At 41.7% G+C, this 27,483-nt stretch overlaps 1 protein-coding gene across 43 annotated transcripts in view; it reads right to left on the reverse strand.

The window, feature by feature from the left end:
• JAKMIP3 (Janus kinase and microtubule interacting protein 3) overlaps window positions 1-27,483 on the reverse strand; it is a 91,061-nt gene that overhangs the window by 55,209 nt on the left and 8,369 nt on the right. For 39 of the 43 annotated variants that reach the window (XM_041127305.1, XM_041127296.1, XM_041127295.1 and 36 more), the window contains 3 exons: window positions 10,992-11,137; window positions 3,263-3,402; window positions 501-742 (listed from right to left, as the gene is read on the reverse strand). In XM_041127305.1, coding sequence (XP_040983239.1) covers window positions 501-635 — 135 coding nt within the window. In that variant the 5' untranslated portion in view covers window positions 636-742; window positions 3,263-3,402; window positions 10,992-11,137. Of the gene's footprint in view, window positions 1-500; window positions 743-3,262; window positions 3,403-10,991; window positions 11,138-21,434; window positions 21,489-21,544; window positions 21,603-24,095; window positions 24,204-27,483 lie in introns of those variants that run through there. The other 4 variants (XM_030029892.2, XM_030029893.2, XM_030029891.2 and 1 more) reach the window with 4 other exon arrangements.

A 27,483-nucleotide genomic window follows, 5' to 3' on the forward strand; every position in this document is an offset into this window, starting at 1 on the left:
ACTAGAAAAAGTTGTAGCGGAAGAAAGAAAGGACGTGGACAGCTTTCAGCCCACCACTATGATTATGCCATCTGTTTTGAGCAGGTGTTTGTTTTTCCAGATCTTTTGCTGGCATTTAGCTATGTGATTTTTCAACTTCATTTCTTCCTGGATGGCAGGAGCAAGCGTGCTGCCCACGGCTGAGTCCTGCCTGCCCAGGGACTGGCCATCCTCACTGCTCAGCTTTCCCACCGAGAGCCACACCACCAAAGCACCCTCGCTTCCAGAGTTCTTTTGTATCATACGCACGTTATAAATACAAGGAGAACAGTTTAAAAATCTGCAATAAAGGGGTTGCCTCTTGTTTCCCACAGAAGGCTAGCTCCAGGTGCATGCACTCTGATTTACTGTCGAAGTCCTGTACAAGTCAGCTATGAGTGGGGCAAAGAGTGGTTAGCGGTCAGAAACAACAGACTATCTTTATTTTAACCAATGGGGGAAAGAAAGGAAAAGATGCACACCTTACTCTTTTCTTGCTGGAGCTCTATTTGGATGTCGGTGAGCTTGGCCCTGAGCTCTTCATTGGCAGCCTGCAAGGCAGCCAAGGCGTCCAGCTTCTCCCCCCTAGCTCGGCTGCTGGTGCCCTTCTTGGACATGATGAGGCCGCGCGGCAGAGAGGGGAGTCCAGCCCGGAGGCCCTCGTCCCAGCGCTCGCTTGGGGCTTCTCGTCCTTGCCTCCGTCCCACTACATTTTCTTACTTGCCTGGAAGGAGGGAAATCACATAACCACTGTCAGAGTGCTGGAGGTGGGTAGGTGATGAGGTACCCTCCAAGCGCACGGTGAGACACAAGACATTTCTAGGAAGCACAAGGTACATGTCAGCCAGCTAAAGTGGCTCTTCCCTGGATTAAGTAAGGGCTGGACAGAGCTCAGGTGCAATAATATTTTGTATTACACCTCTATACAGCAAAAGATTTAAATCACAAACTATAAATGTTTTCTGTCACTTCATTTGCACTGGAATTCACACAGTGCAGAGGATGTGGGTGTTCGGGAGGGATGTCCCAGCACCATCCCCTGGCACTGTCATGGCTTGGAGACACCAACAGCTGGGAAAACTATTTTCAGTACAGGCAGAATACTTTTATGTTCTTTAAAAAAGTCTGGTTTCCCACAAATACTTTTCAGATATTCACGATGCAAATAATAAAATAAAATTTAAAAAAAAAAAAGAAGTAAGAAGCTGCAGAAGCAAGCAGAGATTACCCAACAACAAAAGCTTTCTATACAGGAGTGTGCGGTGTACCATCAAAACAGCAATTAAGATCTATATAGGTTTATCTCAGTCTGGTAACAATGTAGGAGTTTTATTCACACTACGAGGTTTTGAGTCAAATCTAAGCAAACAAAATGGAATCAAGCAAATTCATTCTATTAAACAGTGGAGAACCGGGCAAAAGTGGACCCAACTTCACGGAATTCATATACTTTGCACTCTATGTCTATCCATTAACCCCAACACATCCATAAACTATACAACATACACAATTTATAGTGATAACTTCAGATTTGTCAGCAAAACATGTAATATTAAGTGCAGTGCTAAAAGCTACATGCATTTGTTGATTTTTATTTCAAGATTCTCTAACAGAGACTTTGCCCAAGAATAAACAGCAGCATTCTAGAATGGGTAAGCATTATTAAAGTCTGTAGAGACTGTGCCAAATTTAGAATGTCATATTATCAATGATAGTCAAAGGTCCTTTACAATCAATACTATTAAGGAAAGAGTATAGGAGTTATTGAAAACTCATATCCTTGCAAAAAACATACTCTAGCTTAGTATAACTGTCAGGCATAGGGAGCCTAAGAGCAAGACACAAACTCACTCCAAAGAATTTGCAATCTGAGACAAAGACAGATAAAGGTAGGGAGAAAGATGGTATTTTTTTATCTGTTAATGTCATTTTTGTGCTGCATCCATCCTATGGTTCAGAAAAATGTCAGAGTTCTATGTAAAAATAAATAATTCACCTATTCATCAAATCAAATTAAATCAAATCCCTGTGATCTGGGAGTTGTCTGCACAGAGGTGAACTTGACTGACAGTATCACAGTTTGTCCTTACTTCATTTGATTAATTTCTTAAAACTGTTGATGCAGACAGACAGTCCATTAATATTATACACTTGATCACTCTGTGCTGAACAAGTCCACAGGAGGGCATTCAGGTTGCTGTCAATTCTTTCTCAGATCGGTATTTAACTCAGTGCTCATCAATAGCATGAACAGGTTTAATCTAATAGAAACCTGAGGACAGCAAGAAATTCTGGGCAAAACACTGTGTCCTGAAGGCTTTGTTTAGCTCTGGGGCAGTGGAATGTAGGTACTGTCTGCTCTATTCCCTAAATATGGATGTTTCCCTGATGTTTCTTTCACACTTTGTATAATTTCTGAAGGATCTTCTCTTATAACAACATTACTTGTCAAAGCACTACGGAAGGAGAATTCCCACGATGCTGCACAAGCTCCTTGAGAATTATCCCATGCAATTTTTCAACCTGTGGATACAGACTACGGCTGTGAAAACCCAGTTCATTCCTATTTAAATTATAAACAGCAACACACACAAAGAAACAGTTGCCTTTGCTTCTTTAGACAAAGCTGACTCACTATCAAAGTTTATTTTTAAATTGTCTATGAAAAAAAATAATGGGAGTGAAATCATGAATGAAATGCCTAGAGCAGCAGCTAACAAGCTCACACAAAAGATACATGCTCATGGTAATGCAAAGCGGGGAAACACCATCAGCAAAGAGAAGGATCCAAGTAATATTCAGAGAACTGGATGATTCTAAAAACTGCAGTAACAGAGGAGGTATGAAATCCAGTGGTATAAAGGCTCTGTCTTTCATCAAAGTTCTCACACAAGACTTGGGCCAACTTCTGATGAAGGACAAGGACAACATGGTTTTGTTGTTTCAAAAAAACCAGCAGAACAGATTAGGAATTTTACAACAACATGTAAATTTACAGAAGAATGTAAAATCTAATGAAAAAATGTCTTACTGGAAAACTTTGACTTGCTTAGATGAAACTATATCCTGAAGAGATTACATGTATTTCTCAGTTCAAAAACTTACTGGGATTCATTTTTAACTGTCACTACATTTCTAGTTTGAAGTAAATCCTTGTTTTAAAGATCTGTTTAAGTTATGCTATAAAAATACACACAAAAAAGCTCAAATTTGGGAAAATATTTCCAACCTTGTTCATACCAACCTTATTAATGTGGATAACAATCTTTTTGGACGATGACCTTCAATGCATTGGTTTATTCATCATGACTCAGACAAAACCACAACAGAGCAGCACTACTCCCTGTCCAAGCACAAGTAAAGAGGCTTAACAGTTCAGGGCAGCTGTAATAATAAAATAACAATACATGATGATAGTAAAATAACAATATAATAATAATAATAATAGAACAGCCTGATTTGAATTCTAAAAGCAAAAACCTGCATCCATTAGGGAGAAAAGAGCAGAGGGAGGCAGCTGCCTAGGGGGATATATAAATGGGATATGAAGTAGGGGAGGGCTGAGAGCATCTGGGAGAAGTGGCTGGAGTTTCGGAGTAACCAAGCAAAGCTGCTGAGAGCTAGGAAAATCAAGTAGGACAAGCAATCACTACAAATCTACACTGGATCAGGGTAAGAGTGGGGAGGCTGAGGCTTGGGGAAAAAAATAAAATTCCAGATATTAGTTGACCAAACCAAGGTAGTACAGTCAGTCTTAGTTCTGTTGTTTCTCAGTCCGATGCTTGACTTTGTAGCCTTGAAGCTACAAATGTGTTTGGTTCGTCAAAAAAACAGAAATAAATAAAACTTTACAGATATTGCCTGAAAAAACTATAAACAGGAGCAGATGTTCTTTGAATTTAAGATTCTTGCTTCTTTGTGTAAGAAGATGCAATACATCAGTGATCTACCATGGAGGTCTTAAAAACCCATCTTTCTTTAGAAATAAAAAAATGGGGCAGTCTGTAGCCACAGGCACTGAATTCTACCTACTGCAATGAATGAAGCATTTGTGCACATTACAATTATTTTCTGAAACGATAAGTTATAACGATGCATGCAGTAGGTGGAGCCAGGTTATTTCACAACCCGAGGAAATGAGAAGCAGCATAATACAAGCTTTTCACTGCTTACATTTGAATGCCAGACAAATAATAATTTAAATTATACAGGTATTTGTGGGAATAATTTCAATCAGAAGGATTATTTTTGACAGACAAGGGCTACAAGAATTTTTGTTTGTTTGCTTACAGAAAATAAAACTAAGGAACTGATACAAGTAAACCAAAAAGCAAAAATGTTATTAGAGGTAACCTAGGAGAAGTGCAAGCCCAGCAGCTGATTTTCTGGGAGACAGTGCATGGTGATAGTGCAGAGTAGTCAGATACCCTGCGCACACACTCCCCAGGCATCCCTGTGAATCCAAGTAGAAGATCATCAACGATTTTGCTACCATGTGCTGGTATTGTCTCAGAGAGCCCCTCAGGAGCATCACGCAGAGGAGCACACCATCCTGGCACCTTCCCTGCAGAGCTAGGGACCTAATGGTTGCTAAGCACAGTTCACTTGGTTGGAATTCTGTCCCAGGTTGATCTGTAGCACTGTGTGTCCTCATACTTTCAGTGTTTAAGCTTTTGTTTAAAATGTTACCAAGGTTTAATTGTATGAGTTGACACATTTCCTGCCAAGCATCTGCCTAAATCTGAGTTTTCTCTACTAAAAAAATAAAATTTAAAATTGGTTAGCTTATTTCAAGAAAGACGGGCTTGTATTGCAACGTTTGCTCTACGTGAGTCCACAAAACCTTTAAAGATCTGAAATATCAGCAAGCTGTTCCCTGTTACCCCATAAAAGCAACCCAAGTGTGGTAAACTGAATGCCTGCCAGAGGCTGCAGTTGCCCACCCTAAGCCAAGCTTTGCTAAGGCTTCACTAGCCAAAGTCACTGTTTGTATCTGGCACCCATCCTCCCCAGACACCAGTGCCAGGAGACTTTCTCCTCTGCAAGCTCAGCTGTGGATCACATCTACACACCCCATGGTAAGTTTGAGGTGACAAAGGAAAGGGGAGGGCACTGACTTTCAGATGCCACAGGCCCCCATCGGCATAGTGTGGGAAAGGGGCTGACGTTGGAAACATCTTCCAGACTGGAATGCTGAAGCCTTAATGAGGTTTTCCCAGAGCAAAATCAGCTCCCTTGCCAGTACTTAAAGTAACAAGCCTGCTTCAAAAAGAACTACGCAGAAATTAGCTGAGGACTCTTCAAATTAAATCTTTAAGGATGAAAAGGGACATAATGATAAAACTTGAATGTAGTCAAGAGTAACATCTAAGGATTAAGAGATCCAGATAATAGGAATTTGATCAGCCTTGGTAATGGTCTGTCTGCACAAATGGACTAATAGCAGCGAGACCTGCAGAACAATGGAAAACTGTTCTGCACACCGTGCTTCTCAGCACAAAAACCTGTGGGGTAGGCAGGGAAGGTTTCTCAGAGGAAGACCTGCAAGAAAGGAGTACATCTCCCCTTCCTCATGATAAAAAAAGGGCTACGTTCATTGTACATTTGTTCATACAGAGTGGGAAGGAGCCTGCCGAGGCGGTGGTTGTGGTAGCCTTCCCACATGCATTTAGAAACCAGCAGGGATGGAAACGCTGGTCAAGAAGTATCAGCGCCCATCCGTGATGCTACAGCTGGGTTTGTTCCTGGATACACCAAAGCTCAGGCGCTGCTGGCAGCTGCCCCGGCTAGCAGAGATGCCCTGCATGTCTCTCCTGAAGTGGAAAAGGCACATGCTCGAGAATGACAGTAAAGGAGGTGCCCTCGCTGGCATCCCTGCGGAGGCCCAGGAGGCTCCCGCTTCCCCTCCCAGCAAGAGCAGGACCGAATGCTTCTGTGCTTACAGACCCGACCCTGTCCTTCCCGGGGCAGGAAAGGAAAGTCAGCCTAGGACTGAGGAGCTTCAGTGCTACCAAATGCTCACTTCAATGTTTTCACTGTAATTTTACTTTATTCTGTGCAAATTAATGAATGATCAGTAACAATACAAAGATCTTTAGATAATCTACATTCATGAAACTCCATTGGTTTCAAAGACATTATGAAAACTTAAACTAATGAAGCCTACAGGCTCTTGAACTTCTAAGTATGAAAAGATTAAAATGCAGTGTGAGCAGTATGTATTATTATTGAGCAGGTTGATTTATCTCTGGTAAACCAAGAAATATAATCAGACTTGCTGTTCACCTGCAAGGACATCGATTTTGATGGCAAAACCAGCAAAAAGCAACCATTACTGGTATTTACAACAGCAACTTCATATCAGAGAATAAAAGCTTCAATAAACTCATTACATACACCATTCACTTATCACTGTTTTTGCCACGCTGAAGCAAGCTGCAGGAAGGATAAACAAAAGAAAAGCAGGTAGCAGACAGGTACTCACTTGCAGTCTAACAAGCGACTTGTGATTTACTGACTGGGAGCAGACCGTTTCTGGTGAGAGAATTCCTCTGCCGGTCTGCCTTTCCTTGGGAGGTCTCAGCCCTCTGCACCGAACACTTTGCCTCCTGTCCTCCTGCCCAGCTCCTACCAGGCAGCACTAGTTTCTGGTCCGAGGGTAAGACACAAGAGCAGGAAGCAGCAGGATGGGTGCAAGGGGACATGGGGGTGCAGGAGCCCTTTCTCCCCCGGCATTCCTGCATGACCCAGAGGGCTGCGGCTTCCTCATCCTTAAGTGGCACATCTCTCTCGGAGCTGGGCATCGCTGAGAATGAAAATACTGCCAAGAGTGGCACAAACCAGAGAGAAGGAAATCCCAGCTCCCTTCTCCCACCCGCAGACACGCCACCGGCTGCAAGTATACATCACACAGACATGGGCTGCAGCAGACCACATGGGAAAACAACTGCAGAATCGTTTTGGGTCAGGGCTCCCAAGCAAAATTTCTCAAACGGCCAGGTTGCTGTACAGACTGAAGGGGCAAACCTGAAAGCAATGGTTTTATTTTCAAGAACTGGTGATACACAGACAGAGGCCCCCTCCTGTATTCATTGTCCTGCAGACCAGAAAGGGATTTACACAGTTCGGAGTCATTGGTCCATTTGGTGTATGCTGGGTTGTTATTCTCAGGGATAATAATGGGAAATCAGGCTGGACAGAGTAAGGCAGCTTTCTAGTGATGACCATAAGCTTCTGCGTATGCAATGGGACAAGCCCCATTGTTGGGAACTATGAAAGTAGTTACTTGTATTAATAAAAGTGCGGGTCTTGTAATACAGAGACAGCGGTGTCTGCTGGTGCATGCCTGCGCGCAGAAAAGCCATCTGGGGACTGGTGGACAAATGCCAGTCTTAAAAGAATACTTGTCCCAAATACTGGGAGAAAAACTTGCCACAAACACGTTTCCAAACCAACATCACTGTGCTGACACAGAACACTGCACAGAGATGGTTTATCATGCTGGCAAGGGAATGCAAACCTACCATTCCCAGGTTGCTCAGTGGTCTGCTTTGCCAGCTAGCTAACATGCAGTAAGCCCAGGAAGCTAACACCGAGGTGCCAAAACTGAGCATAGACCCTCAAAAAGTCCAGCCCTTACAGCTAACAGACCAACTCAGTGGGACACCACCACTGTAGTGCTGGGCAGCAGTGGGCAGAGAAGCCATTTCCTGTAAAACCGGTTACATTGCCATTGTATTTTTAATTTTTTTTTTTTTTTCAGTGAGTTATGTAGAGGGTGGCATCTATAAGACACATCATCTTAATAGAACAGAAAGTTTTTCATATTTTTGATTCTGGGAGAATATATTATGCATATGATTCCTGGCATGTTTGATATTGAAAATAGCATTAATAATGCATCATAAGCTGTCTTTAGCAGGGCTCATCATTCTTTTTGCCTCCTGACTTGCAATTCAGACATCAAGGCTAATTGGAAAATGTGTTTTCTGGATAGTAGTTTCTGAAATCAATGTTTCACTGCACTTAAAAATAAATGAATAAATCCCTACCCAGAGTACCAATATTTTAAGCAAACCATAGCTTAAGCAAAACACTATTCTTACAAATACTGAAAATTTCAAGTGCATGATACAGCCTTGTGAACACTGTTGTTTTCTATTTTTGAAAAATTGTTACAATTAATTAGTTTAGACAAACCTTTTTGAGTCTCTGATGCTATTATAATATTTTGAGATGTAAGAAAATGTAATATTGTCTATGCCTGAGTTCCCACTTCCTCATATGGGGAAGCTCTTGTGACTAATGTCAATTTTTCATTTAGGATTTCAACAGTCTATAGATCTACATGCAAGAAAATGAGTTTTCCTCTGAAAAGGTATTTCATGCTAAGCCAAAGTGTTCTGCCAATGTAATCACGTCACGTGCTGGTTTTGTGTTTTGGTTTTTTTTCTATACAAACATTTGTCACAAATAGTATGTTACTCACTCAGCTGCAATGCGAGAAGAAAATCTGTTGGAAATTACACAGAAAAATACAGCAAGCAGGTAGCAAGTCTTGAAAGTACTGAGATCAAGAAATAATTGCCAAGACATTTATTGTCATGTACATATGGTTATGTTGCATATTTCCTGTATACATCCCATGAGGATTTTTCTCTGTGCTGTTTACGTAATGATTAAATTGAGACTAGTCTGATGAAACAAATTTTTTTTTTAAATATAACCAAATGTGGGTAATTCAACCCAAACTTCCAAAGGAGCATATCTGTCTTGACCACGCTTTTGCTGAGAAAGTTTCAGGTTCAGAACAAAACTTCTCATCAAAACTAGCAGAAGACACCAGCATAAGCAAAGCCCGGGTACACAGGACACTCATTCAGGATGTGAGAGACTTGCATTCAGGGCCCTGCTTTTAATCCAGTGCCATGCTCACTGGAAAATAGCGTCTTGTCTTGAAGATTTCCACTCTAAATAGAACTACCATGCACTACCATATGCTAGCAAATCCCTCGTGGGCTACCCATATTGCAGAGTTAATGTATTCCTTTACCAATAGTTGGCTGGTTTAGAGCAAATCTCAGCTTCCATAAGGCAAAACAACAACCAACCAACCAATGTTTCCCAGTGTGAAATAAGTTCTGAAACTTATCTTTGATGAAATAATATCTGATTTAAATTAAAAATAATAAATACTCCCTCCCCCCAAACCCCAACATACAGTAATGAGTCTCTGCAGATGGAAGTCTAGCCAAAGTTTTGCTTAGGATTAGATCAATTCCAACAGCTTTAACAGACACATGTCAAATCCTGACTGACCTGAATTTTTCCTCAAAGATTAATCCTTCAACCATAGTTAGCTTTAACTCATTGATGGGTGGACCATGTTTACAAAACCCATGCAAAATCCTGCACCTTGTAAGCTATACATATGTAGTTTACATATATTCCTATACGCAGACTTACCATGTGTGTGTGTAGTTACCCGTTTGCATCACACACATACATTGAGATACATATCTAAATCCCATCCACTGATTTTTCATCACAAGTTTTACACAGTTTGTTGTTGGGGGTTTTTTTTGTTTTTGTTTTTGGTTGTTTTTGTTTTTGTTTTTGTTTTTTTTTAAATGCAAAACATAGCTGGGTGTCAATTATGTGAAGAGTTAATGGTTTATAGTAAAACAGAAGAGATTAATAGAATTTCAGTACTGGAAGACATAATTGCTGCTAAACCTCAACATGCGTATTTTAAAGCACGCCACCTGTTTAACTTTTACATCTCTTACAGCTAAATTGCAGAAAGTGAAATAATTAATTAGAAACAGTGGCTATTACATAGGAAACCAATTTTTCTTTTTTCTCAGATACTTCACAACACTTAAGGTACAAAAATCCATTGCAGTTATTGCAATAATGTTACAAGAGTACACCTATCCAAATTCTCAGTTAAACTGGAGCAACTCAGAATAATTCCACTGATTTGTGGAGGATTATTAGCGAGGAATGCATTTCAGACTTAATTCCATCAGTTTAATATTGTGTCATTCCATTATCTTGATCACAAACAAACTGTTTGAGTAATGCCATCCATTTTCCCAAGAAATTCATGCCTGTATAATTAACTACAATCAACTGTAACACAGATGGCATCGTATGATCCAAAAGCACTTTATGGAAACATTTTAAGCATGTTATTAACATCCCTAAATAACTACTTAACACTACCTCTCCAACCCTCTTCTGCATGAACACGCAACACAGCTGGATTTGAGTGGAATAGGCAGTATTTAACTGTAACACTGTTACAAAAGATTTTCAATTCTTGGATTTATTCAATTTATAAATTAGCAAGAAAATAACAGACTCTACTGTGGCAACAAAAACATTGCATTTTAGATTTCAGAATTAAGACTAATTTCCAGAATGACTCATCCTCATCAAACTCAGCTTTGAAGAACTGGGCAGTGTGGAAGGACACTAACAGGAGGAGGAATCTTTCTGTAGGCTGACCATGGTTATCCAAAAAAAAAGATATTTCTATTTGACAGTTTGTTTTATTTCTCAGTAGATGCGTGCCCAGTTCTAAACGACGATAAAAACTTACATTTAACAGCAACAGACAAGAATTTGAATGGAAAGTTGATTAATCTCCCAAATGAAAACAGTTGCAAGTTGTTAGGTGCCCATCAAGCTCTAATGAAAAGTTGCTCCTTCAGCCCAAAAAAACTGAGGATCAGAGTATTTCAAATCTGAATTTTCATTACTAAATATCCTAGTTTAAATAACCTTTTCTTACAGTTGCTGAGACTCCCCTCCCTAATTTCAGCCCATCTCTGCCCATTTATTTAATGGAGAGCATGTCCCTTGGCACATAAACTGATTTAGAAAGAAAGCAAAAATATGATCAAACTAACAGACTTGTTAAAGATTTATTGCGAGGATGCTTTAGGGGGATGGGCTGCAGTACCCACCGAAGGCGACAGTGCTGGGGACTAACACCATTCCTCTCCCACAAACATCTGCTTGACGAGGGCAGTCCTGGTAGGGGCTGGAGGTCCAAAATCTCATGGAATCAAGTGTGAGCCCTCCAGCATGATCTCAGATGGAAAGACAGTCCCTGGGAAAGACCAAGAGAGCTTTAGGTAAATTCTGGAGAAAGGGAGATCTGTTGCATTGTAGTAACAAAAGAGATGATGCGCTGCTGCTTTTCGCACTGGTCAAGTTTCTGGCAAGAACATTGCTAGAGAAGATAAAGCTGAGAGAGATATCCAATTTAGAGATGACAAACAAGTTCAGAAAAGAGAAGCTGTTCAAATATCACATTACCATCACTGAAGATTTAGTGCTTAGTATCACACAATGGGGCTTCTAACATTTGAAGTGGGCAGCACTAAACGAATACTTGATATGACGACTGGAACTAGGGTGGGAAAACCGTAATGAACGTAATGGTCATTTATATGTATTTGTGTGACAATTAGCTGGAATTATTTTAGCTGCACGGATTTCTATCACATAACATCATAGCATGTGGAACAAAAATAAAAAACAGTTCTGGAAATTGTTATGTGCTCTGGGTGTTATTAACTCAGTCTTATATTCCTTCCTGAAGGAAGCCGGCAATTCAATATATCAGAGCTCTGCAGGATTCAGTGAGAGCAGTGCTTTTTAATTATTGGTGTTGATCCATGTACTGGTACAATCTCTCATAACAAATTGGGAGACAAGACAACAGTGTTAAGATTTTTGTCTTCTTAAAGGAAAGAGCTGCAGTGACACACACATAAGAGGTCTAAGTTATACACAGATACAAAAGACAAAACAAGAGTGTTACTGCTGTCAGTCTCAGTTAAAAAGCCAAGGTTTTCACAAGTCAGAACAGCAGTTCTAAGTTGGAGTAGCACTAACTTCAGCAACAGCAAGTCATCACTGTTCTGTAGAACTGGGGCTTCCCACTGCCCTACGGCAGCTACAGCAGGCAAATTTACTGAATGTAAAGTTATATGAATAGCTTGGGTCCCACTGAAAATAATCTTAGGCATAGGGCAGGCCAGGTGTCACTCCTGAAGTCAGGCAGAGGTTTGATGACAGCTAGAAACACCTCCTGAGCATCCCAGCTATAGGTCAGCAGCCCAACCAGATAAGGCTTCCCTCCACAGCACTTCTGTGTCTCATCCATATGTTCCGGCCAAATTCTCTGTTAAAAATTACGAATGGAAACACTAAAAAAAAGAAACAAACCAAACCCTCACTTATTTGTAAATCTTGCTCAGGAGATCAGAACTGCTGTATTTAGCTTATACACTTGGCTACAAAATAACAGAAATCTTTTTTTTTTTTTTTTAACATCAGAAAAGCACCGAATTTACCACTTGTACCTAGGGACACCAGATCACTGTTTAATATGAACTGCTGCATATCTAATTATTTTGTAAGTTTTCACAGATTTCACGATTCACCCAATAATCAGTATGCAAGCAGTGTCTTTTCACAGCTAATAAACATTATAAAGAAACAAGAAGTCAAAATACCCAGCTCATTGATTCTGCATATTTTAAGTAATGCACTGAATAAAATAACATGTAAGAGAAAATATAGAAATATTTAGCAAGCAGAAAAGGATTTGAAAAAGAGGAAAAAATACTGCTAGCCAACTTCATACAAGAGCTCCAATGCACCTTTAGAAAGAATGCATCTCTTCAAGGAATAAGAATGCTAGAGAAGAACGATGCAGTTGGCAACAGCCGTATCCCCTTGCAGCCTCACCCGTGGCCCGTTGAAACCAGGCTCTTTCCATCTGTTCCACTGGGTTACGAATGAGCCACTTGAGCCAAGTTCCACTTAAGTAAGCAGGAAACGTTCCAACCACTGTAATGATCCAGTCATTAGTATACTCGGAAGTCAAAAATAAGTACCTAAAAGCCACTTCTCCAGAGCTTCAATTTAAAAGCAAAAGATTCTCTCTTCCGAGATGGACCAAACCCTCGATGGTGTAAAATGCTGGAGAGGACGAGGTGCCAGTGAGGCATAGGAGTGGGGGAGGTGATGTGCTGCCGTGCTGACCCTGGCGCAGGAGCGGGACCATCCCCAGCAGCTCTCCTCTGGGCAGGGAAGAGCAGCAGCAGAGCCTTGGCCAGGCAAGGCGAGAAGTGGTCTTACCTGGAGGCCAGGCAGCCTGTCCCACTGACAGCACACTGCCAGCTCCTGGGAATGCTTGCTGGTCCTCCTTTGTACCTGTGCCCAACTTGTGCCACAAAGAGGGAAAGGAACGAGAGACAGCTGTGTCAGGATAAATGTTAGAAAATAAACAAGTTATTATTTATCCTCAGAGCTGGAAATAGGATAATTCACCAGAGCCAGCCATCCTGAGATTGCTGCTCTTTTCCCAGGAATCTCTGCCAGTTTCTAGGGGCAGGAGGATGACACCCCTGAGCCGCACACGGACACAAGTTACAGGGGCCTCTCCTTGCCCACTCATCTCCAGGGCAAGTGCAGCTGAAATGTTAGGAAAAATCAGAAAAGTAGTCAAGGAGATTGAGGACAGCAGAGTTGGTTGAGTGCTTTGAAGAAAAGCACTACAGAATGTTTTAAGCATAACACTCAATCCTTATAACATGGAATAAGATGAGTTTTTTTCCAGATGATCATGAAAAATATTGCCACCTTGAAAGAATTTTACATGTGAAAGCAAATTCGTATTTAGCCATGGCTGTACCAAATATGAATAAGTTAACCTCCCTTTGATAATGTTTTTTTGTATTTGCTGTTGGTAAGTACAAGGCCCATTCTAATTAACCATTTTTTGACAAATAAACTGTCAGCTTGAAGAGCAGAACTCAGACACACTCCTGTAAATCACAGCCTGACCCAGGCACTGAGGTGCACAGAGAAGGACCCTACTGACATTTGTGCTATGAAGCAAACTCTAAACCAAGAACCAACAGATCCTATAATCCATAACAAGTATTGAAGTACTCAGTATTTACATAGAAAGGGAGTAGTACTCCAATTTTATCTGGTTAATTTCCAACTATAAAGAAAACACCCACTTTTAAAAAAATATTTTAAATACAAACCAAACCAACTAAGCTCATGGAAGATGATTGAATAAAATCCTAAGGGCCAAATGCCCTCCCAGATAACAAAAGAGAAATACTAAGAAACCTTGCAGTCACAAAGCTCATGTTTCTCAAAGGAGAGGCAAAGCAACAAGTTGGAGGGAAAATGCTGAAGGCATGTAGGAAAACACACACTGAAGAGCAAGAAACACTGGGTGTGACACGAAACAAACCCCTTTTGTCTGTGAGGCTGCCGAGTCACTGCCATGCTGAGGATATGCAGATGCGGTGGTGTCTCACTGCTGCTGACCTTGTCAAGGTGATCTCTGTTAGTAGGTGCCTGTGCATTAACCAGCTGTACATGGTTGAGAATTTTTAAGCTATAATCTGATTTTTTAAAGCTGATTTGATTTGAGATGCTGCATCAACCTTTCTAGTCAATTTGACCGGCATGCAGATATCCATTTCTCTGTAGTTTCACAGAACAGATCAGTAAGGGGGTTTAAGACTTCCTTTCAAAGTGGCAAGTCCATTTCTGAAATATTTTAGACTTTTAAGGGGGATAAAAGGGTAAGGGTTGTTTCAACCTAACTTTAACATTTGAAGTCAAAGGATCCATTCCTCTGGGAAAATCTTATTTTCTATATTTTTTTTTAAACAGGACTAACAACCAGAAGACAGGCTGACTTTCACAGAAAACCACAGTTTGTATACACTATCATACTCAAGATATAATTTCAGTTAGTAACAAGCATGACATAAACTGATCCCTCTAATGCTACACTAAATGTAACAAGCATTACATTGAATATAAATATAATTGGATATATTATTTTAATGTAAAAATAATTGGAATTAACAACTTGGAATGTAGACCATCCAAGCCGTGTGTGTGTGTATGTGATGAGAAAGTTAGTAGAAGTTATACCACGTTATAGAGCCTCCTGCTACCAGGACCAAGAATGACAAATGCACACAAAGGATTAAATCTCCAATAGCACCATGTGGCCTCTAGCTGCCTACAAAAGACATCCAGGGACCAATATAAAAATTATTTTAAAAAAAACCACAAAACCCCCTACCACAACAGCAACTGCATAACTGCGGTCATAAGAGTTTCATGTGACTGACCAAACTGAACAGAAACTTTGAAAGCTCTCCCAATTTTTACTGCTCACCAGCTGTGAGATTATAAAGGACAAGACACTCCTGGGCAACACACTGGCACCAGTATTAGCTGGCACCTGCAGAGCTGAAGTTTGGATCAGTTTGCTGGTTCTACTAAGGGACAAACCTGGGGCAATCTCAGGATACCTAAGTGTATGGAAAAGTCTCTCATTTCTCTATTGGGGGGTGCGGGGCAGGGGGGAGGAGAAAAGAAAAGGGGAAAAAAAAAAAAAAAAAAAAAAAGGAAAAAGGGGAACCTCAGCAGCTGCTTCTGCTCATACTCTCTATAGTGTCACTAAAATTTACTTGCTGGAGTTCACTTCTGTGGCCAAGTCACTCATTCCCAAGTGGCATCTTCTGGCAGCAGTGCCTGCTGATGTCTTGTCTCGGGAGAACTTCCTCCCATGCAGATATCTCCCTCTGACTTGTTTTGATGATTTGGAAAAGTGCTAGCCTTGCTTTTCATTGTGAGAAGTGCTATATAAAAGGACTGCGAAAACATTCTCGCAAACATCTCCATTTACAGATAAGAAACAGCTACAGAGGAGCTCTTTTCTAGCTATTTGTTTAGTGTGGCATCTGGGTAATCTGGGATTTGAATTCAGGATTTTCCAATCTTTTAGCCTTCTGCACATACTCCTTCAGAGAAAGTTGTTTCTCTCATGGGTTGCACTACACTGATCTTTAGCTAAGAGGATGTGTCCATCTGGCTTCTGACTTTCTAGCTGATCATTGCTCTTAACAGTGGGGAGCAGCCGTCACCGGGAGTGGAGGCACCAGATTTTGCCTGCAAAAACCCAGTCAGGATGCCCAAGGGCACAATAAATGCTGCCTGCTGGGGTCTGCGTCGCTACCAACTGCTGGTATCGCAGCTGGGCAAGTTCTCCAGCAGTGACAGGGAGTGGAACTACACATCCACAAAGCTCCAGGAGGCTGGAGATGTGCAACATAATGTACAGCAATAGATGTGGCTTCTCCACTCCAGGGTAACCTGAGTTTGTTAAAGTTTTGACAAAAAATATGTAAGAACTGTGCAAATACATATAGAACATTAAAGCCATAAGAGGAGTCCATGCCCAAGCAAACATGCTGATGCAAAAGGGTTTCATAGCCTGAAATGTGAGCTGGATTTGGGCTAGTAGACCAGACCTCAATGAAACCTTGCATGTAAATATGTAAAGGATGTGAGAATGTAAATCTGAATCTCAGTTTCACAGTGTATACTTAAGGGTTGGACGCTTATGCAATTAACTGCTTAAGAAGATTTAGTAACATGATGTGTAAGAAACTCTAGTCATGGATAGGGGATAGAAACAAAGGAGGAATTACTACTGAAATGCGAGATTCACAGCTGTGAGCTCCAAGGACCAGAGCTAGGGCTGGCAATGTTTGGTATTCTGCTGGCAACCTGCAAAAAAGAGTAAAGAGTAGGGTATCAAAATCTGCTGATAATGGAGGATTATTTAGGCCAATCAAGATGAGAGAGGAATATAAAGCAAGAAAAAGGAAGAAAAAAATAAAACAATAACCTCAAACTGGAAAATTAGGTAACTAAGCAACGTGAAATTCAATATGGGAAAGTATAAGATAATCTATATTTAAAAATACAATTTTGACATATCCTGCATGCAGAGATTTAGAAGGAAAGATTCAAGTCATCACTGAGGACATCTGTTGTGTACGCAGCTAGGTAAATAAGATATTAGATTGTAATAGCAGGAGATGGGAAATAAGATGAAAAGCATTATAATGTTACAGAAAGGTAAGTGGTAGGTACTCATTATTACACTTATATTCATCTAAAAGAAACATAATCGGTACAATGAGGTAATAAAAGAATCAGGATCTGTGAATTTTTTTTAAGAGACATTAAAGAGGCAGTTATAAAATGATTGATATTGTGTAGGCGAAAAGGACGTTTCATTTACTTTTTCACACTAATGCAAGAACAAGAAGCCACCCTATGGGAGAGTTACATGATTTTCCCAGTGGAAACATGAATCTTCCATTTTTTATCATCATACACCACAAACCCTGGCAGCAGCTCTATGTCATTCTGCTGCTCCTGGGGTCAAACCACCACAAGCCAAATTCAACAGGGGAGAAAAATGCTGCTGCTCTGAGTCAGAAGGTGCAGGGCGACAGTGGTAGGACTGGCAGCATCCAGCCCCAATTTGACCTGTAACAGCATTTATAAAAGGTACAATGGCAACTCTACTAGTAGTCTCCTTGGGTTTAGTTTCAGTAACTAAAGCAGCAGTGCAACAGGTTTTGCTGCAAATGCCTCCCAAGTATTGTCAAGAGCAGAACCGTATTGCTCTGAAACCCCTGCTTTGAATATCCATTGCATAAATCCTTCACAAACGAGGAACCAGAGCATTCCCTAGGCCGGCATCCAGTTAGCAATGAAGCCTCTGCTACACTGATCAAAAAACATCCTACAACACAAACTCTCTGAAGCAACCTGGTGGGAACAGTAAAGCAGAATGTGGAAGAGACAACTGTTTTAATTTGCAGGTATAGTACCTACATCAGCTCTGGAAGGTAAAGAGTTATGAAATTCTTGCTTCCCCAATCTGTTCTGGCTTTTACATACTGTGACTGTGGAAAGATGCTGAAAGATATATCATTAAAATTATACAGCTTGTCTTTGTAGTGCACAGGGTTTGGTGGTGGTGGTTTTTTTTTAAGGGGCCTATAGTAAAAATGACTGCAGTTTCACTTTATTTTCAGCCACATAATTAGTAAAATCCAGCTTAATTTCTCAGCTATCATTTCTACAGAGTTCTGGACATATAATTAAACTTCCACTTTGCTTCACTTCTTTAAAGCATTCCCCCTACATAATCAAGAGTTCTCCAGAAAATAACTGAATGCAAAACTCATCAAGGTGCTTCACCTGCAGCCTCCCCCATTGTTTCAGTTAGGATTAGCATTTTGCTCTTAATTCTACTTCGGACCCAACACGGATGAAGCACGACGACCCCCCGTTCAGCTCTGATGTGCGTGGATGGACAATTGCCCCTCTGACCCAATCTGACTCTCAGTCTGTGGAGCCTGTGCAGGGTAATATTCTGCTTTATTGCAGTCTATAAATAGGACTGTGGAGCCTCACAGCCTAACCACAGCACAATGAGGAATACGGTGAGATTGTCCTCATTTCTGGTAATGCTTCACCTTAATCCCAGCTCACATCAAATGCATGTTACAGAGCTAACATGTCTCTACATCTGTTTTTAAACTTGCATTCAATTAAATCACCCAACAGAAGAAACATCATGTTGCATCTTCTTACATCTGCAGCAGCACAGGAGCATCCCAGCTCCATTTGGGTTGGACTGGTTGCTTTTCTGGCCTCAAACTAGCACCGACATCACCTCAGAGTTCACAGTCCAAATTCAAACAAGTGTCAACACTCAGCATAGCCTTTAAAAATGTTTGTACTAAAATCTCAAATGTTGGACCCAAGTATAGGCTGGATGCATGTTTCACTTTGGGGCCATGGAGCTCCAGGACAGAGGGGAGAATGTGAATATGAACAGAGGTTACATGTATTTTAAGCCCTTTTTGTTTTGACAGGCTGACAGAAAGGAGCACCATGTACACAGAATCAGGCTCAGAAGTTTACCTCAACGTTGCCCTAAATCAGCCTATAATTAGGAAAGAATTAAAATATTTACATGGCCATGAAGAATATGTACACTATGTCCAAGACAATATTTTTTTTCCTTGACAACTGTTTGCTACTGCAGTATAATTAAAGTTATGATCCTGTTCCTACGGAAGTCAGTGACAAAATCCGCCCCCTCAGTGGGCACAGTAAAATAAATAACATCATATTAAGAATGTAATGGCCCCACAGAGTGAGAAGGAGAGCACAGCCCCATGACACAAACGCTGTCAGGCTGTGCAGATCCATCCAACCCGAGCTCCACTTGCCCTTTCCAAGACACCGTTCTCAGCTGTTCCAGTGGTGGGCAGCTTCAGGACACTCCCTATGCATTGCTCTGCCTTTGCTTTTGCTAAAAGTGATCAGTTGTTTTTTTTAAAAAAAAAAAAAAAAAAAAAAGGGGGCCAGGAAATTCATTTTAGCAGCAAAATATAGCAAAAAAAAAAAAAATCTGTCTTCAGTGAACTTTCAGAGAAGGTCATGGTTCCCAGTACAAAGCAGTGTGTGACCTCTGCCCCATGCAGCAGCACCATATTCCCTGTTTAGATTTGGACTTCCCTTGCACAAACTGCATCAGGCAGGGCGAGGCCAGGCATTAGGACTGAAACAGTGAGGCTTGGCCCTTCCATTTAATGAGAATATTTGCCCTTCTGGTTTACTTTTTCTTTTTTAATTTCTGTATTGAAATCACAGTTTCTTTCTTTCGTCTTCTTTTGCGTAAAAGCCAGTGGGACAGGACAGATGTCCTGGTGAGACAGCCTGGGAGTCGACCTGCCTGGGCAAGGTGGAGATGAAAAGGAGCCCAGGGCCTCAGGGATGAGGAAAGGGGGCCAGGAGGAGAGGAGTCAGCAGCAGCGGGGCAGCACCTGTTTGGCAGAGGGGAGTAGGCATGGTCCAGGCGGAGGAGCCGAGCGATGCTGATGGGCAGGTGCAGGAGATGCACTGCATCCCACCGAGACTGATTTTGGAACCCAGGCAGAGACCTGGCTGGGGAATACAAGTGGAGCTGGTGAGACAAAACTGCAGACTATATGGAAGAAAGAGTAGAGGTGCAGGTTTCCATGGTGCAGCAGCTACAGCAAAGTTTGCTTTTCCAAACACTTGCTCTCAACCTGGACGGGTTACAGCCCAGCTGCCTTGCTGTTCTTCCGCCTGCAAAATGCAGGAGCTCAGCACGTCTCTGCCACCTCCTGCGCTGATGCACACACAGGCTGGCAACTTCTGCTCCTGCCCTCAAGGGCTGTCAGCTCACGCTACAGCATCCTGCGCGGCTGATAGGAAGTTTGAGCTGGGCTGATTACCCATGCAGCAGCAAAATCACAGCCCCTAATGATATTGCTGAGCTTTTTGTTTACTTTTAAAAAAACCTATTAAAAAGTACATGGAAAACATATATTCAGTCATAGCATCTTAAGTTTAACACTTCCTTTTGAAATGGTCTTATTCTTAAAATACAAATCCTCAATTTACAAGTGACCACAAATTAAATATCCACATATATATTTGAAATAATAGCCAAAGAGTATTTTTTCTGTCTAGATAATACATATCTTAACAGCATTTCAATGAAACCAGAATTACTTTCAAATGTCAGATGTTACATTTTAATGGTGATGAGTGAATGCTCCTGTGTCCCTGTACTACCTGCAGCTTCTCTGTTGCGAGGAAACCTAGCTGGCTTTCCTTCAAAAATTGTAACTTCCTCCTCCCCACATAAATTAGTTCTCTGGATTTGACACCCGGTTCTGTATACTTACAGAGATGGAAAACCTTCAGAAAGCAAATAATCTTTGATTGTGCATCTGAACCACTGAAACACGGTATAGAAGCAAGTATAAATAAAGCTGTTACAACTCCAGAAAATAAACAACAGTGCAAAGCCTGGAAAAGTACCAGACCTTAGCTACAGAGATTTATAAATGCGAGGAAAGCAGAATAGACTTGGTACACTAAAGGAGGCCACTCAAACAGAAAATTGTTAGCCGCTTTACTGCGAGGTATATATAAGCAATGGAGGAAGCAATGCACCTGGCTACCTACCACCTTACCATTCAATCCGTGAGAGCAGAACAAACAGAATTTCCCTTTCCATCAAGAAGAAAGCTTTCCAGACAAGCTGGCCACCTCCTTCCCAGCAGACCCACTCCGCATGCTGCTGCCCCTCCTGTTCCCCACCTGGGCAGGTACGGGCTTCCCTGACCTGCAGTGCTAATGCCCATGCCAGGGGATATAGGAAGATGCAGTGCTGCATCCAGAACAAGTCCCTGCAAGAGCAGTGACAGCCACAGCCCATTTCCTGATGCAGGACTGCACTGCCTTCAGAGAGGGAAGCGGCTACCACTGCGATTTGCCCAGCATTTGCCTTTAGAAGAGCCATGCAACCCCAAGCCCTGCAAGACAGGAATGTAACTGTACACTTCTACAGACTGAATTAAACTTACAATATACTTTAATGAGATTTAAAAATCATTTCAGACAAGAAATGCACTCGAGAAGGATTCTGGACAGCCTTTCCTCACCTTTGCTTCAACTCCAGCAGCACGGCATCTCCCAGCTTGTCACAGCTCCAGCTCCGAGGGGGCTGTGACTCAGCAAAGGAGCCGCTTTTTATTTTTCAGATGGAACTTACCAAACCATGCCAACATTACGGGGAGGATCTGCTTCCTGGATCCACTTCTCTGCTGGTCTCTCCTGAGATATTTCCATTCAACCCTCCCCATCTGGTCACGTTATGACAACAGGAAACAGTTTCTTTGAGGAAAACCGAAATGCAAGCCTGCATGGGAATCAGGCTGGGTGAGAAAGAAAAAATTCCCAACCTCTGTCTACACTGTATTTAAAAGAAAAGGTGGCGTCTTATTATTAGCCTAGGAGTTACGCTGCTCCTAGTCAGGCATTCAAGATCTGTGAGCATCTGTGATGCAGCTGAAGCTCAGCCTCCTGCCTGAGAAGCCCCCATGCAGGCTGGTGGGGGTGGGAAGCGCCCCAGGAGCGAGGCAGCTGCCTCCGTTCCTGCCCTGTCATCTCTGCCCACTGAAAGCATCCCTCTGGCCCTTCCACAGACACGGATCAGCTGGAGGGTCAGTGGTCACCTCGTACCCCATGGCTGCGCTCAGCATGAGCCCTGGCACACAGCAGGGCAACGGGGTGCACGAGGAAAGAGCTCTTCACCCCAACTACAGCCCCTGTTCATGAGCCAGACCCCACTGCCTCCCTCTGCTCTGCACTGCCGAAACCAGGGAGAAACTGTGCACGGAAATCTCTGTGTAGGCAAGTTGCACAGACTGAGATTGCTCTCTGTTAGGCTGAGCCTATCTATGTAAGATGGCAGTACCCTGGTGGGGCTGCAGGTACAGGGTGTACTGCCCTGCCTGTGCAACCTGTGGCTCTCACTGTTAAGAAACTGAACTCCAACAGCTCAGGAATAAAACAGCTAATCAACATTTTAAAATCCCAAGCCTGTTCCAATGTAAAACCCAATCTCTTACACTAACCTAAGCAGCCTAGCTAGTCATTAGGCAACACGTGTTCAGGTACAATGAACTGTCTCCAGAAATGCTGAACATCCACAGCTCCAGGCCAGCTCCAGTGCCAGCCATTCATCAGGTCTGAGACACAAACCCAATAACCATCCATCTCAGATTTGTTTTCTTCTCCCTCCAAGATTCCTGCCAAAGAGGATGCTGCTGTACGGGATGCATAGGGCTCCCTTGATCCCCATGAACCCATGGCAGCTCCCAGGCAGGATCTGGGGTGCTCCCAGCACCACTGTATCGATCCTACAAGATTATTTTCCTTATCAAAGATGTCCCAGTTCCCCATTACACCAGATAATAGAGGACTGACTTTTTTTCTTCCCCAGGGTTATTTTCCTTTTTTTTTTTTTTTTTACTATCTCACTTTAAATCAAAGATAAGAAAGATATTGTCACTGCCACTATAAACTCTATTTGCTAATAACTCACAAAAGCAAGCACAAGAGAGGAATCAAAGGCTGCAGGTCCAGCCCCGTTCAGCTCTGGGTGCAGCAAGGCCAGGTTTCACGGACGATGCTCAGCGCAGGGTGATTGGGAAGTGCCTGTGGGGCCAGGGGTGCCCACAGCCTCACCCCTGCTTCCACCACTACCAGGGGGAGCCCTGTCCCTGTCCACACAATGGATTAAACGAGTGAATGAGTAAGAAAACAGAAGAATAACATTTTCATGGCATGCAGGAGACCATAAGGTGAATACTTGAATAAAAACAAAAAAATCAATATTAGCCTGAAGCACTATAGAATCACAATTTAAAATAGTAAGGCTCAAAACCCCCAAGGAGACAGCAGGAGCTCTCTGGGCAGCCTGTTCTGCCTGCTCAGCTGTCCTCCCACTGCAAAAGTTTCTGCTCACAGACAGTCAATACACCGGCCTTTCTTCAAAGCATTGGGAGGCACCAGTCTGAATCCTCCCACGAGGAAAGAATCCCACCAGGTTCACCCTAACTATACAGTAACTACGGTAATATCTCTGAAAGGGGGGGAGAAAGACAGGAGGAAAGGCTGTAGCATATCTATTTCTTCCTCACTGATTTTTTTTTTTTTTTTTTAAGCAGTCTGGCTCTTTATTTCCACTGCTTTGTTTTTGTTATAATATCCTTAAAATGGAAATAAAATATCCTGTTTTGAGCTAAATAGACATTTTTTTGTGATCAAAGTTTACCTTGTCTCACCCTTCTTCCCTTCCTGCTTGTCTTTATAGCATAGGTTAAGGCAAAAAAATATTATTTTGGTTTGACCCACACTCTGACAGCTTTTTAGCACACAGCCATATCAAAGGAAAAGAAAACAAGTTTTCTCATGGGTCTCTGAAAATACAAGTATTTTTGCCTTACTGCCAGTTGGGAATTTCTACTCCTTCCCTCCCCACCTCATACTTCAGAGCCTAAGATGCAAACAGACCCCATCCTTCCCCACCAGATGAGAAGCTGCCGCACACGCCGTGTTTCTCCCCAGCAGAATTATTTGGAAGACACAGGCCAGCCGATGTGATCTCCAAGGGCTGAGCAAGACTTGCTCAGTCCATCTGCAGCAATTACCACCGCTCTCACTAACTGGATTTAAAGAAGAGATGACTTTCTTCACTGGCAAACAGACTTGTAGCCAAAAAGATTTTGAAAACAAATATATACTCAGGAACAACTTACCCACGCAGCAGCTTTAAAAAAACCCCAAACCCAGCAGAACACTTGAATCCCTCCTGATGGGAGCAGCTGCAGTTGCTATGGAGCCCTGGCTGCCCGCGCTGCTGTGCCCTTGGTGTGCTTTGCTTTATTTCAGACCCTCTTCTGCCTGTCTTGTACCAGACTACGATCACATCCCTGCCCTGTACTTTCTCTTTTCATAGTCTCCCTCTTTTTTTTTTTTTTTTAAATAGATGGGCAGTAACTTTGCTGCAGATCAGTAAATTATATTTACAGTAAGATTTCAAAGGGCCATAGGCAAAAGGCAATATCTGAAGCACACAGCTACTGTGATGAACTTTGCTGACTGAAGAATTTCTATGATGGATTTATTTCTCAATCATTTCAGTCAAAATATTAAGATAAAAAAATTGCCATGATGATGTAAAAAATGAAACTAAAATGTTTTAGAATGACATTTGAATTTTTAGAATTGCTTACTTTTAATTAAACACAAGAGTTTAAAAGCCCTATTGTAAAACATTTTTCTTCCAAAAAGAATGCATTTGTGTCAAGTGATAAGTTTGCATTCTATCTGGGAGGAGCTTAAAGGGTGAAAGAAGTTTCCCAAGAAGGAAAAACATTTCTGAGATGTTTCAGTTGGGCTAGCGCATGAAAAGCCAACAGTTTTCACTGTCGTGTGTTAGTATAGGCTATCCCTCTATGGAAAAACAAAACCTCCAAGGAATCTAGACAAAAATCCAACCTGATCCCAGAAAGTCTGCAAGGCCAGCTGGACCCCAGAGCTGCAGCTGACACAGAGCAGCAGAGGCATAGGCACACCCCCACGTGAACGATGCCATCCTCCTCCTCCATGGCAGTAGCTTGCATCCGAGGAGCTCAAGGTTAGGAGCAAATCCACAAAGCACAGAACAATATATGTGCAATTTGCATTTCATTTCTTTAAAAAAGGAACACAAAAAAACCAACAGTAGCCTAAACCCCAGGCAGGATGAGGAATGGATCTCTTCCTGCTCTCACCTAGTCAGCTCCAGCTGAGGGGGTTGGAGAAGGAGTTTGGAGAAAAAAGCTGCTTACTCAACCAGGAAGCAGTGTGGGTTTTTTTCCTGCTATTGGCAAAGAGAAGAGACCTGTAAATTTTGTTCTTCTTTGTCCTTTATCATCTCTGATGACTTAGCAGCAAATGCTAAAAATAAATTTCCATGCTTCATCTTCGAAGTAGATGTGGTACAATGTTTAAAAAAAACCCCAAACCTATATCCCAGAGAGAATATTACAAATATTTCAGAATCCAAAATAAACTTTATGAAGAGGTGCTGTAAGCCTCCCAAATGTGATACTTTACATACAGCTTTGGCTCTATAAGCTCCTTTCTAGTCCTCTTCTTGTGAATGAGACAGCAATTAAGATAGTCACATATTTCTGAAAAGCTGTCTAACACAAAGTGCTTACAGTTTACTGCACAAAGGCTTTTTTGGAAAACAATGAGCTAAAACTCTTATGAGTTGTAGAAGAAACGAAGCAATATTCTAATCTCCAGGGGCAAGTCTGTGCCATTCAGGTTTTCACTTCCTTCATATTTCCGATGTTTAATACAGACTTTATAGACACACAGTAAGCAGGACACAATCAAAATCCAGCAACTGGTTTGAACTTCCATATGAAAACACAACAGTAATGAAATAAATACTTTTTTGTAACAAGTAACTGCTACTAATCCCACCTGCATGACTGATGGCCTAAATTTAGGCATAGTAAAACTGATTTTGGCTGTAAATAATATCTCAAAATTTTGACTCAAGGTGAGTCAAGCTAGTGCTTGGAATCCAAAACTCCAGGGAAACTTGAGGGACCTAAGCTTGCACTTACATTACTTTCAATAGTTGAGTCACATTAATATGAAATAAGCATGCATGAAATGATGTTCATAATCATAACCTTGAGCTAGCAAACCAAAGCTAAGTTTTATGAAATGTCACTGATAAACAAAAGTTGCCTTTTTTTAAAATAGCATCCAAGGTTCTGCACACCATCAGCTATTACTCCTGAAGTGCTCACCTTGGGGAAGGGGTCTGTTGCCTGTTTTTTCCATGTGAGGAAACGTCTCCATTTACATCAGTGAATGTAACTGATGTGTATGTCTAGGTCCTTTGAGCAAAATAGTAATTATTGCTCTTAATGAGATAAAACATTTCAGGTCCTTAGTGTTGATCATAGCAGGAAAAAAAAAAAAAATCTTTGCGAGAAAAAATTAGTTTCGCTTTTGTACAGTTTGACTTTCCTTTTCCTAAAGAGTTTATACTCTTGTATACTATGTATCTATGTGTGCATGTATGCATATATATAAAAATATATATTAAAATAATTGTTTATTGGTATGGCATTACTTAATCAATCACAGCAATCTGAAACATACAGGTCATATCCAGTACTAAACACCTTAGCATACTATCCAAGCACTAAAGATTATTTTTACAAGAAGCTCAAAGGGCAAAATCTTCCCAGGTACACCATGCCTTGAGGCTATGCCTTGAGGCTACTTCTACATTTCTTTCTGTGCCTAGAAGTGGGTTCTGATCCACAATTTTAAATATCCAGTTGCTTTGTTAAAAATTAACTCTTTAATTAATTAGTTACGTGCTCAGCCCACACAGCTAGAAGAGCAGCGTTGGATGGCCGCAGCACCAAGGCAAGCTTGAGACAGTAAAACTGTCAGAATCAGATCAGTCAATGGCTCATCCTGCCAGTAACAGTGTTAAACCTGCAATGCAGGTGCATGCTCAGCAGCACAGCAGCATGCTTCATGCTGCAAGTCACTAACAGCAAGAGGCCATAAACAAGAGCTGAAAGCCCGTTGCTGAACAGCTGCTCAGCAGCTTCAGCACAAAGTCGGTCAGCGAGTTCGTGCAACTGCTGAAAAAAGGCAAAGCCCAGCACCTGGGGTAGCTGGAGTTACCTGCTTGGGAGTACACAGGAGATGGCCATTTCGGCATATGCTTACATAGGCTGGGTTATTCAAGAAAGTGCTATGGAAAATGCCTGCCCCACCTCTAAAACTGTTCCATCCATACGTTACACAATGTGCCAGGAGCTGAGAGTACAGACACAGGGACTGCAGCACAGGGGTTAAAATTATGATAGACAGAAGATACTTCCAGTGCTCTTAAATCACACCCAGAGTTACTACATACATTCCTAGAAACAGAAGTATTTAAAGAAGTGGTAAAGAGATAATGGATGCTAAGGGAAATTAAAAGACAGGTGTTAAGCCTGAGGGTTGGCTGGAGGTAGGAGCAATGTACTTCACAGTTTCCAGGACGTTTTTTATTAGTAACTGAATTACCTGGTTTAATTTAGTGCTGGTATACAGTAACACCCTCAAACTCTGTTC

Source organism: Aquila chrysaetos, chromosome 11 (assembly GCF_900496995.4).
Source record: "Aquila chrysaetos chrysaetos chromosome 11, bAquChr1.4, whole genome shotgun sequence".
NCBI lineage: Eukaryota > Metazoa > Chordata > Aves > Accipitriformes > Accipitridae > Aquila > Aquila chrysaetos.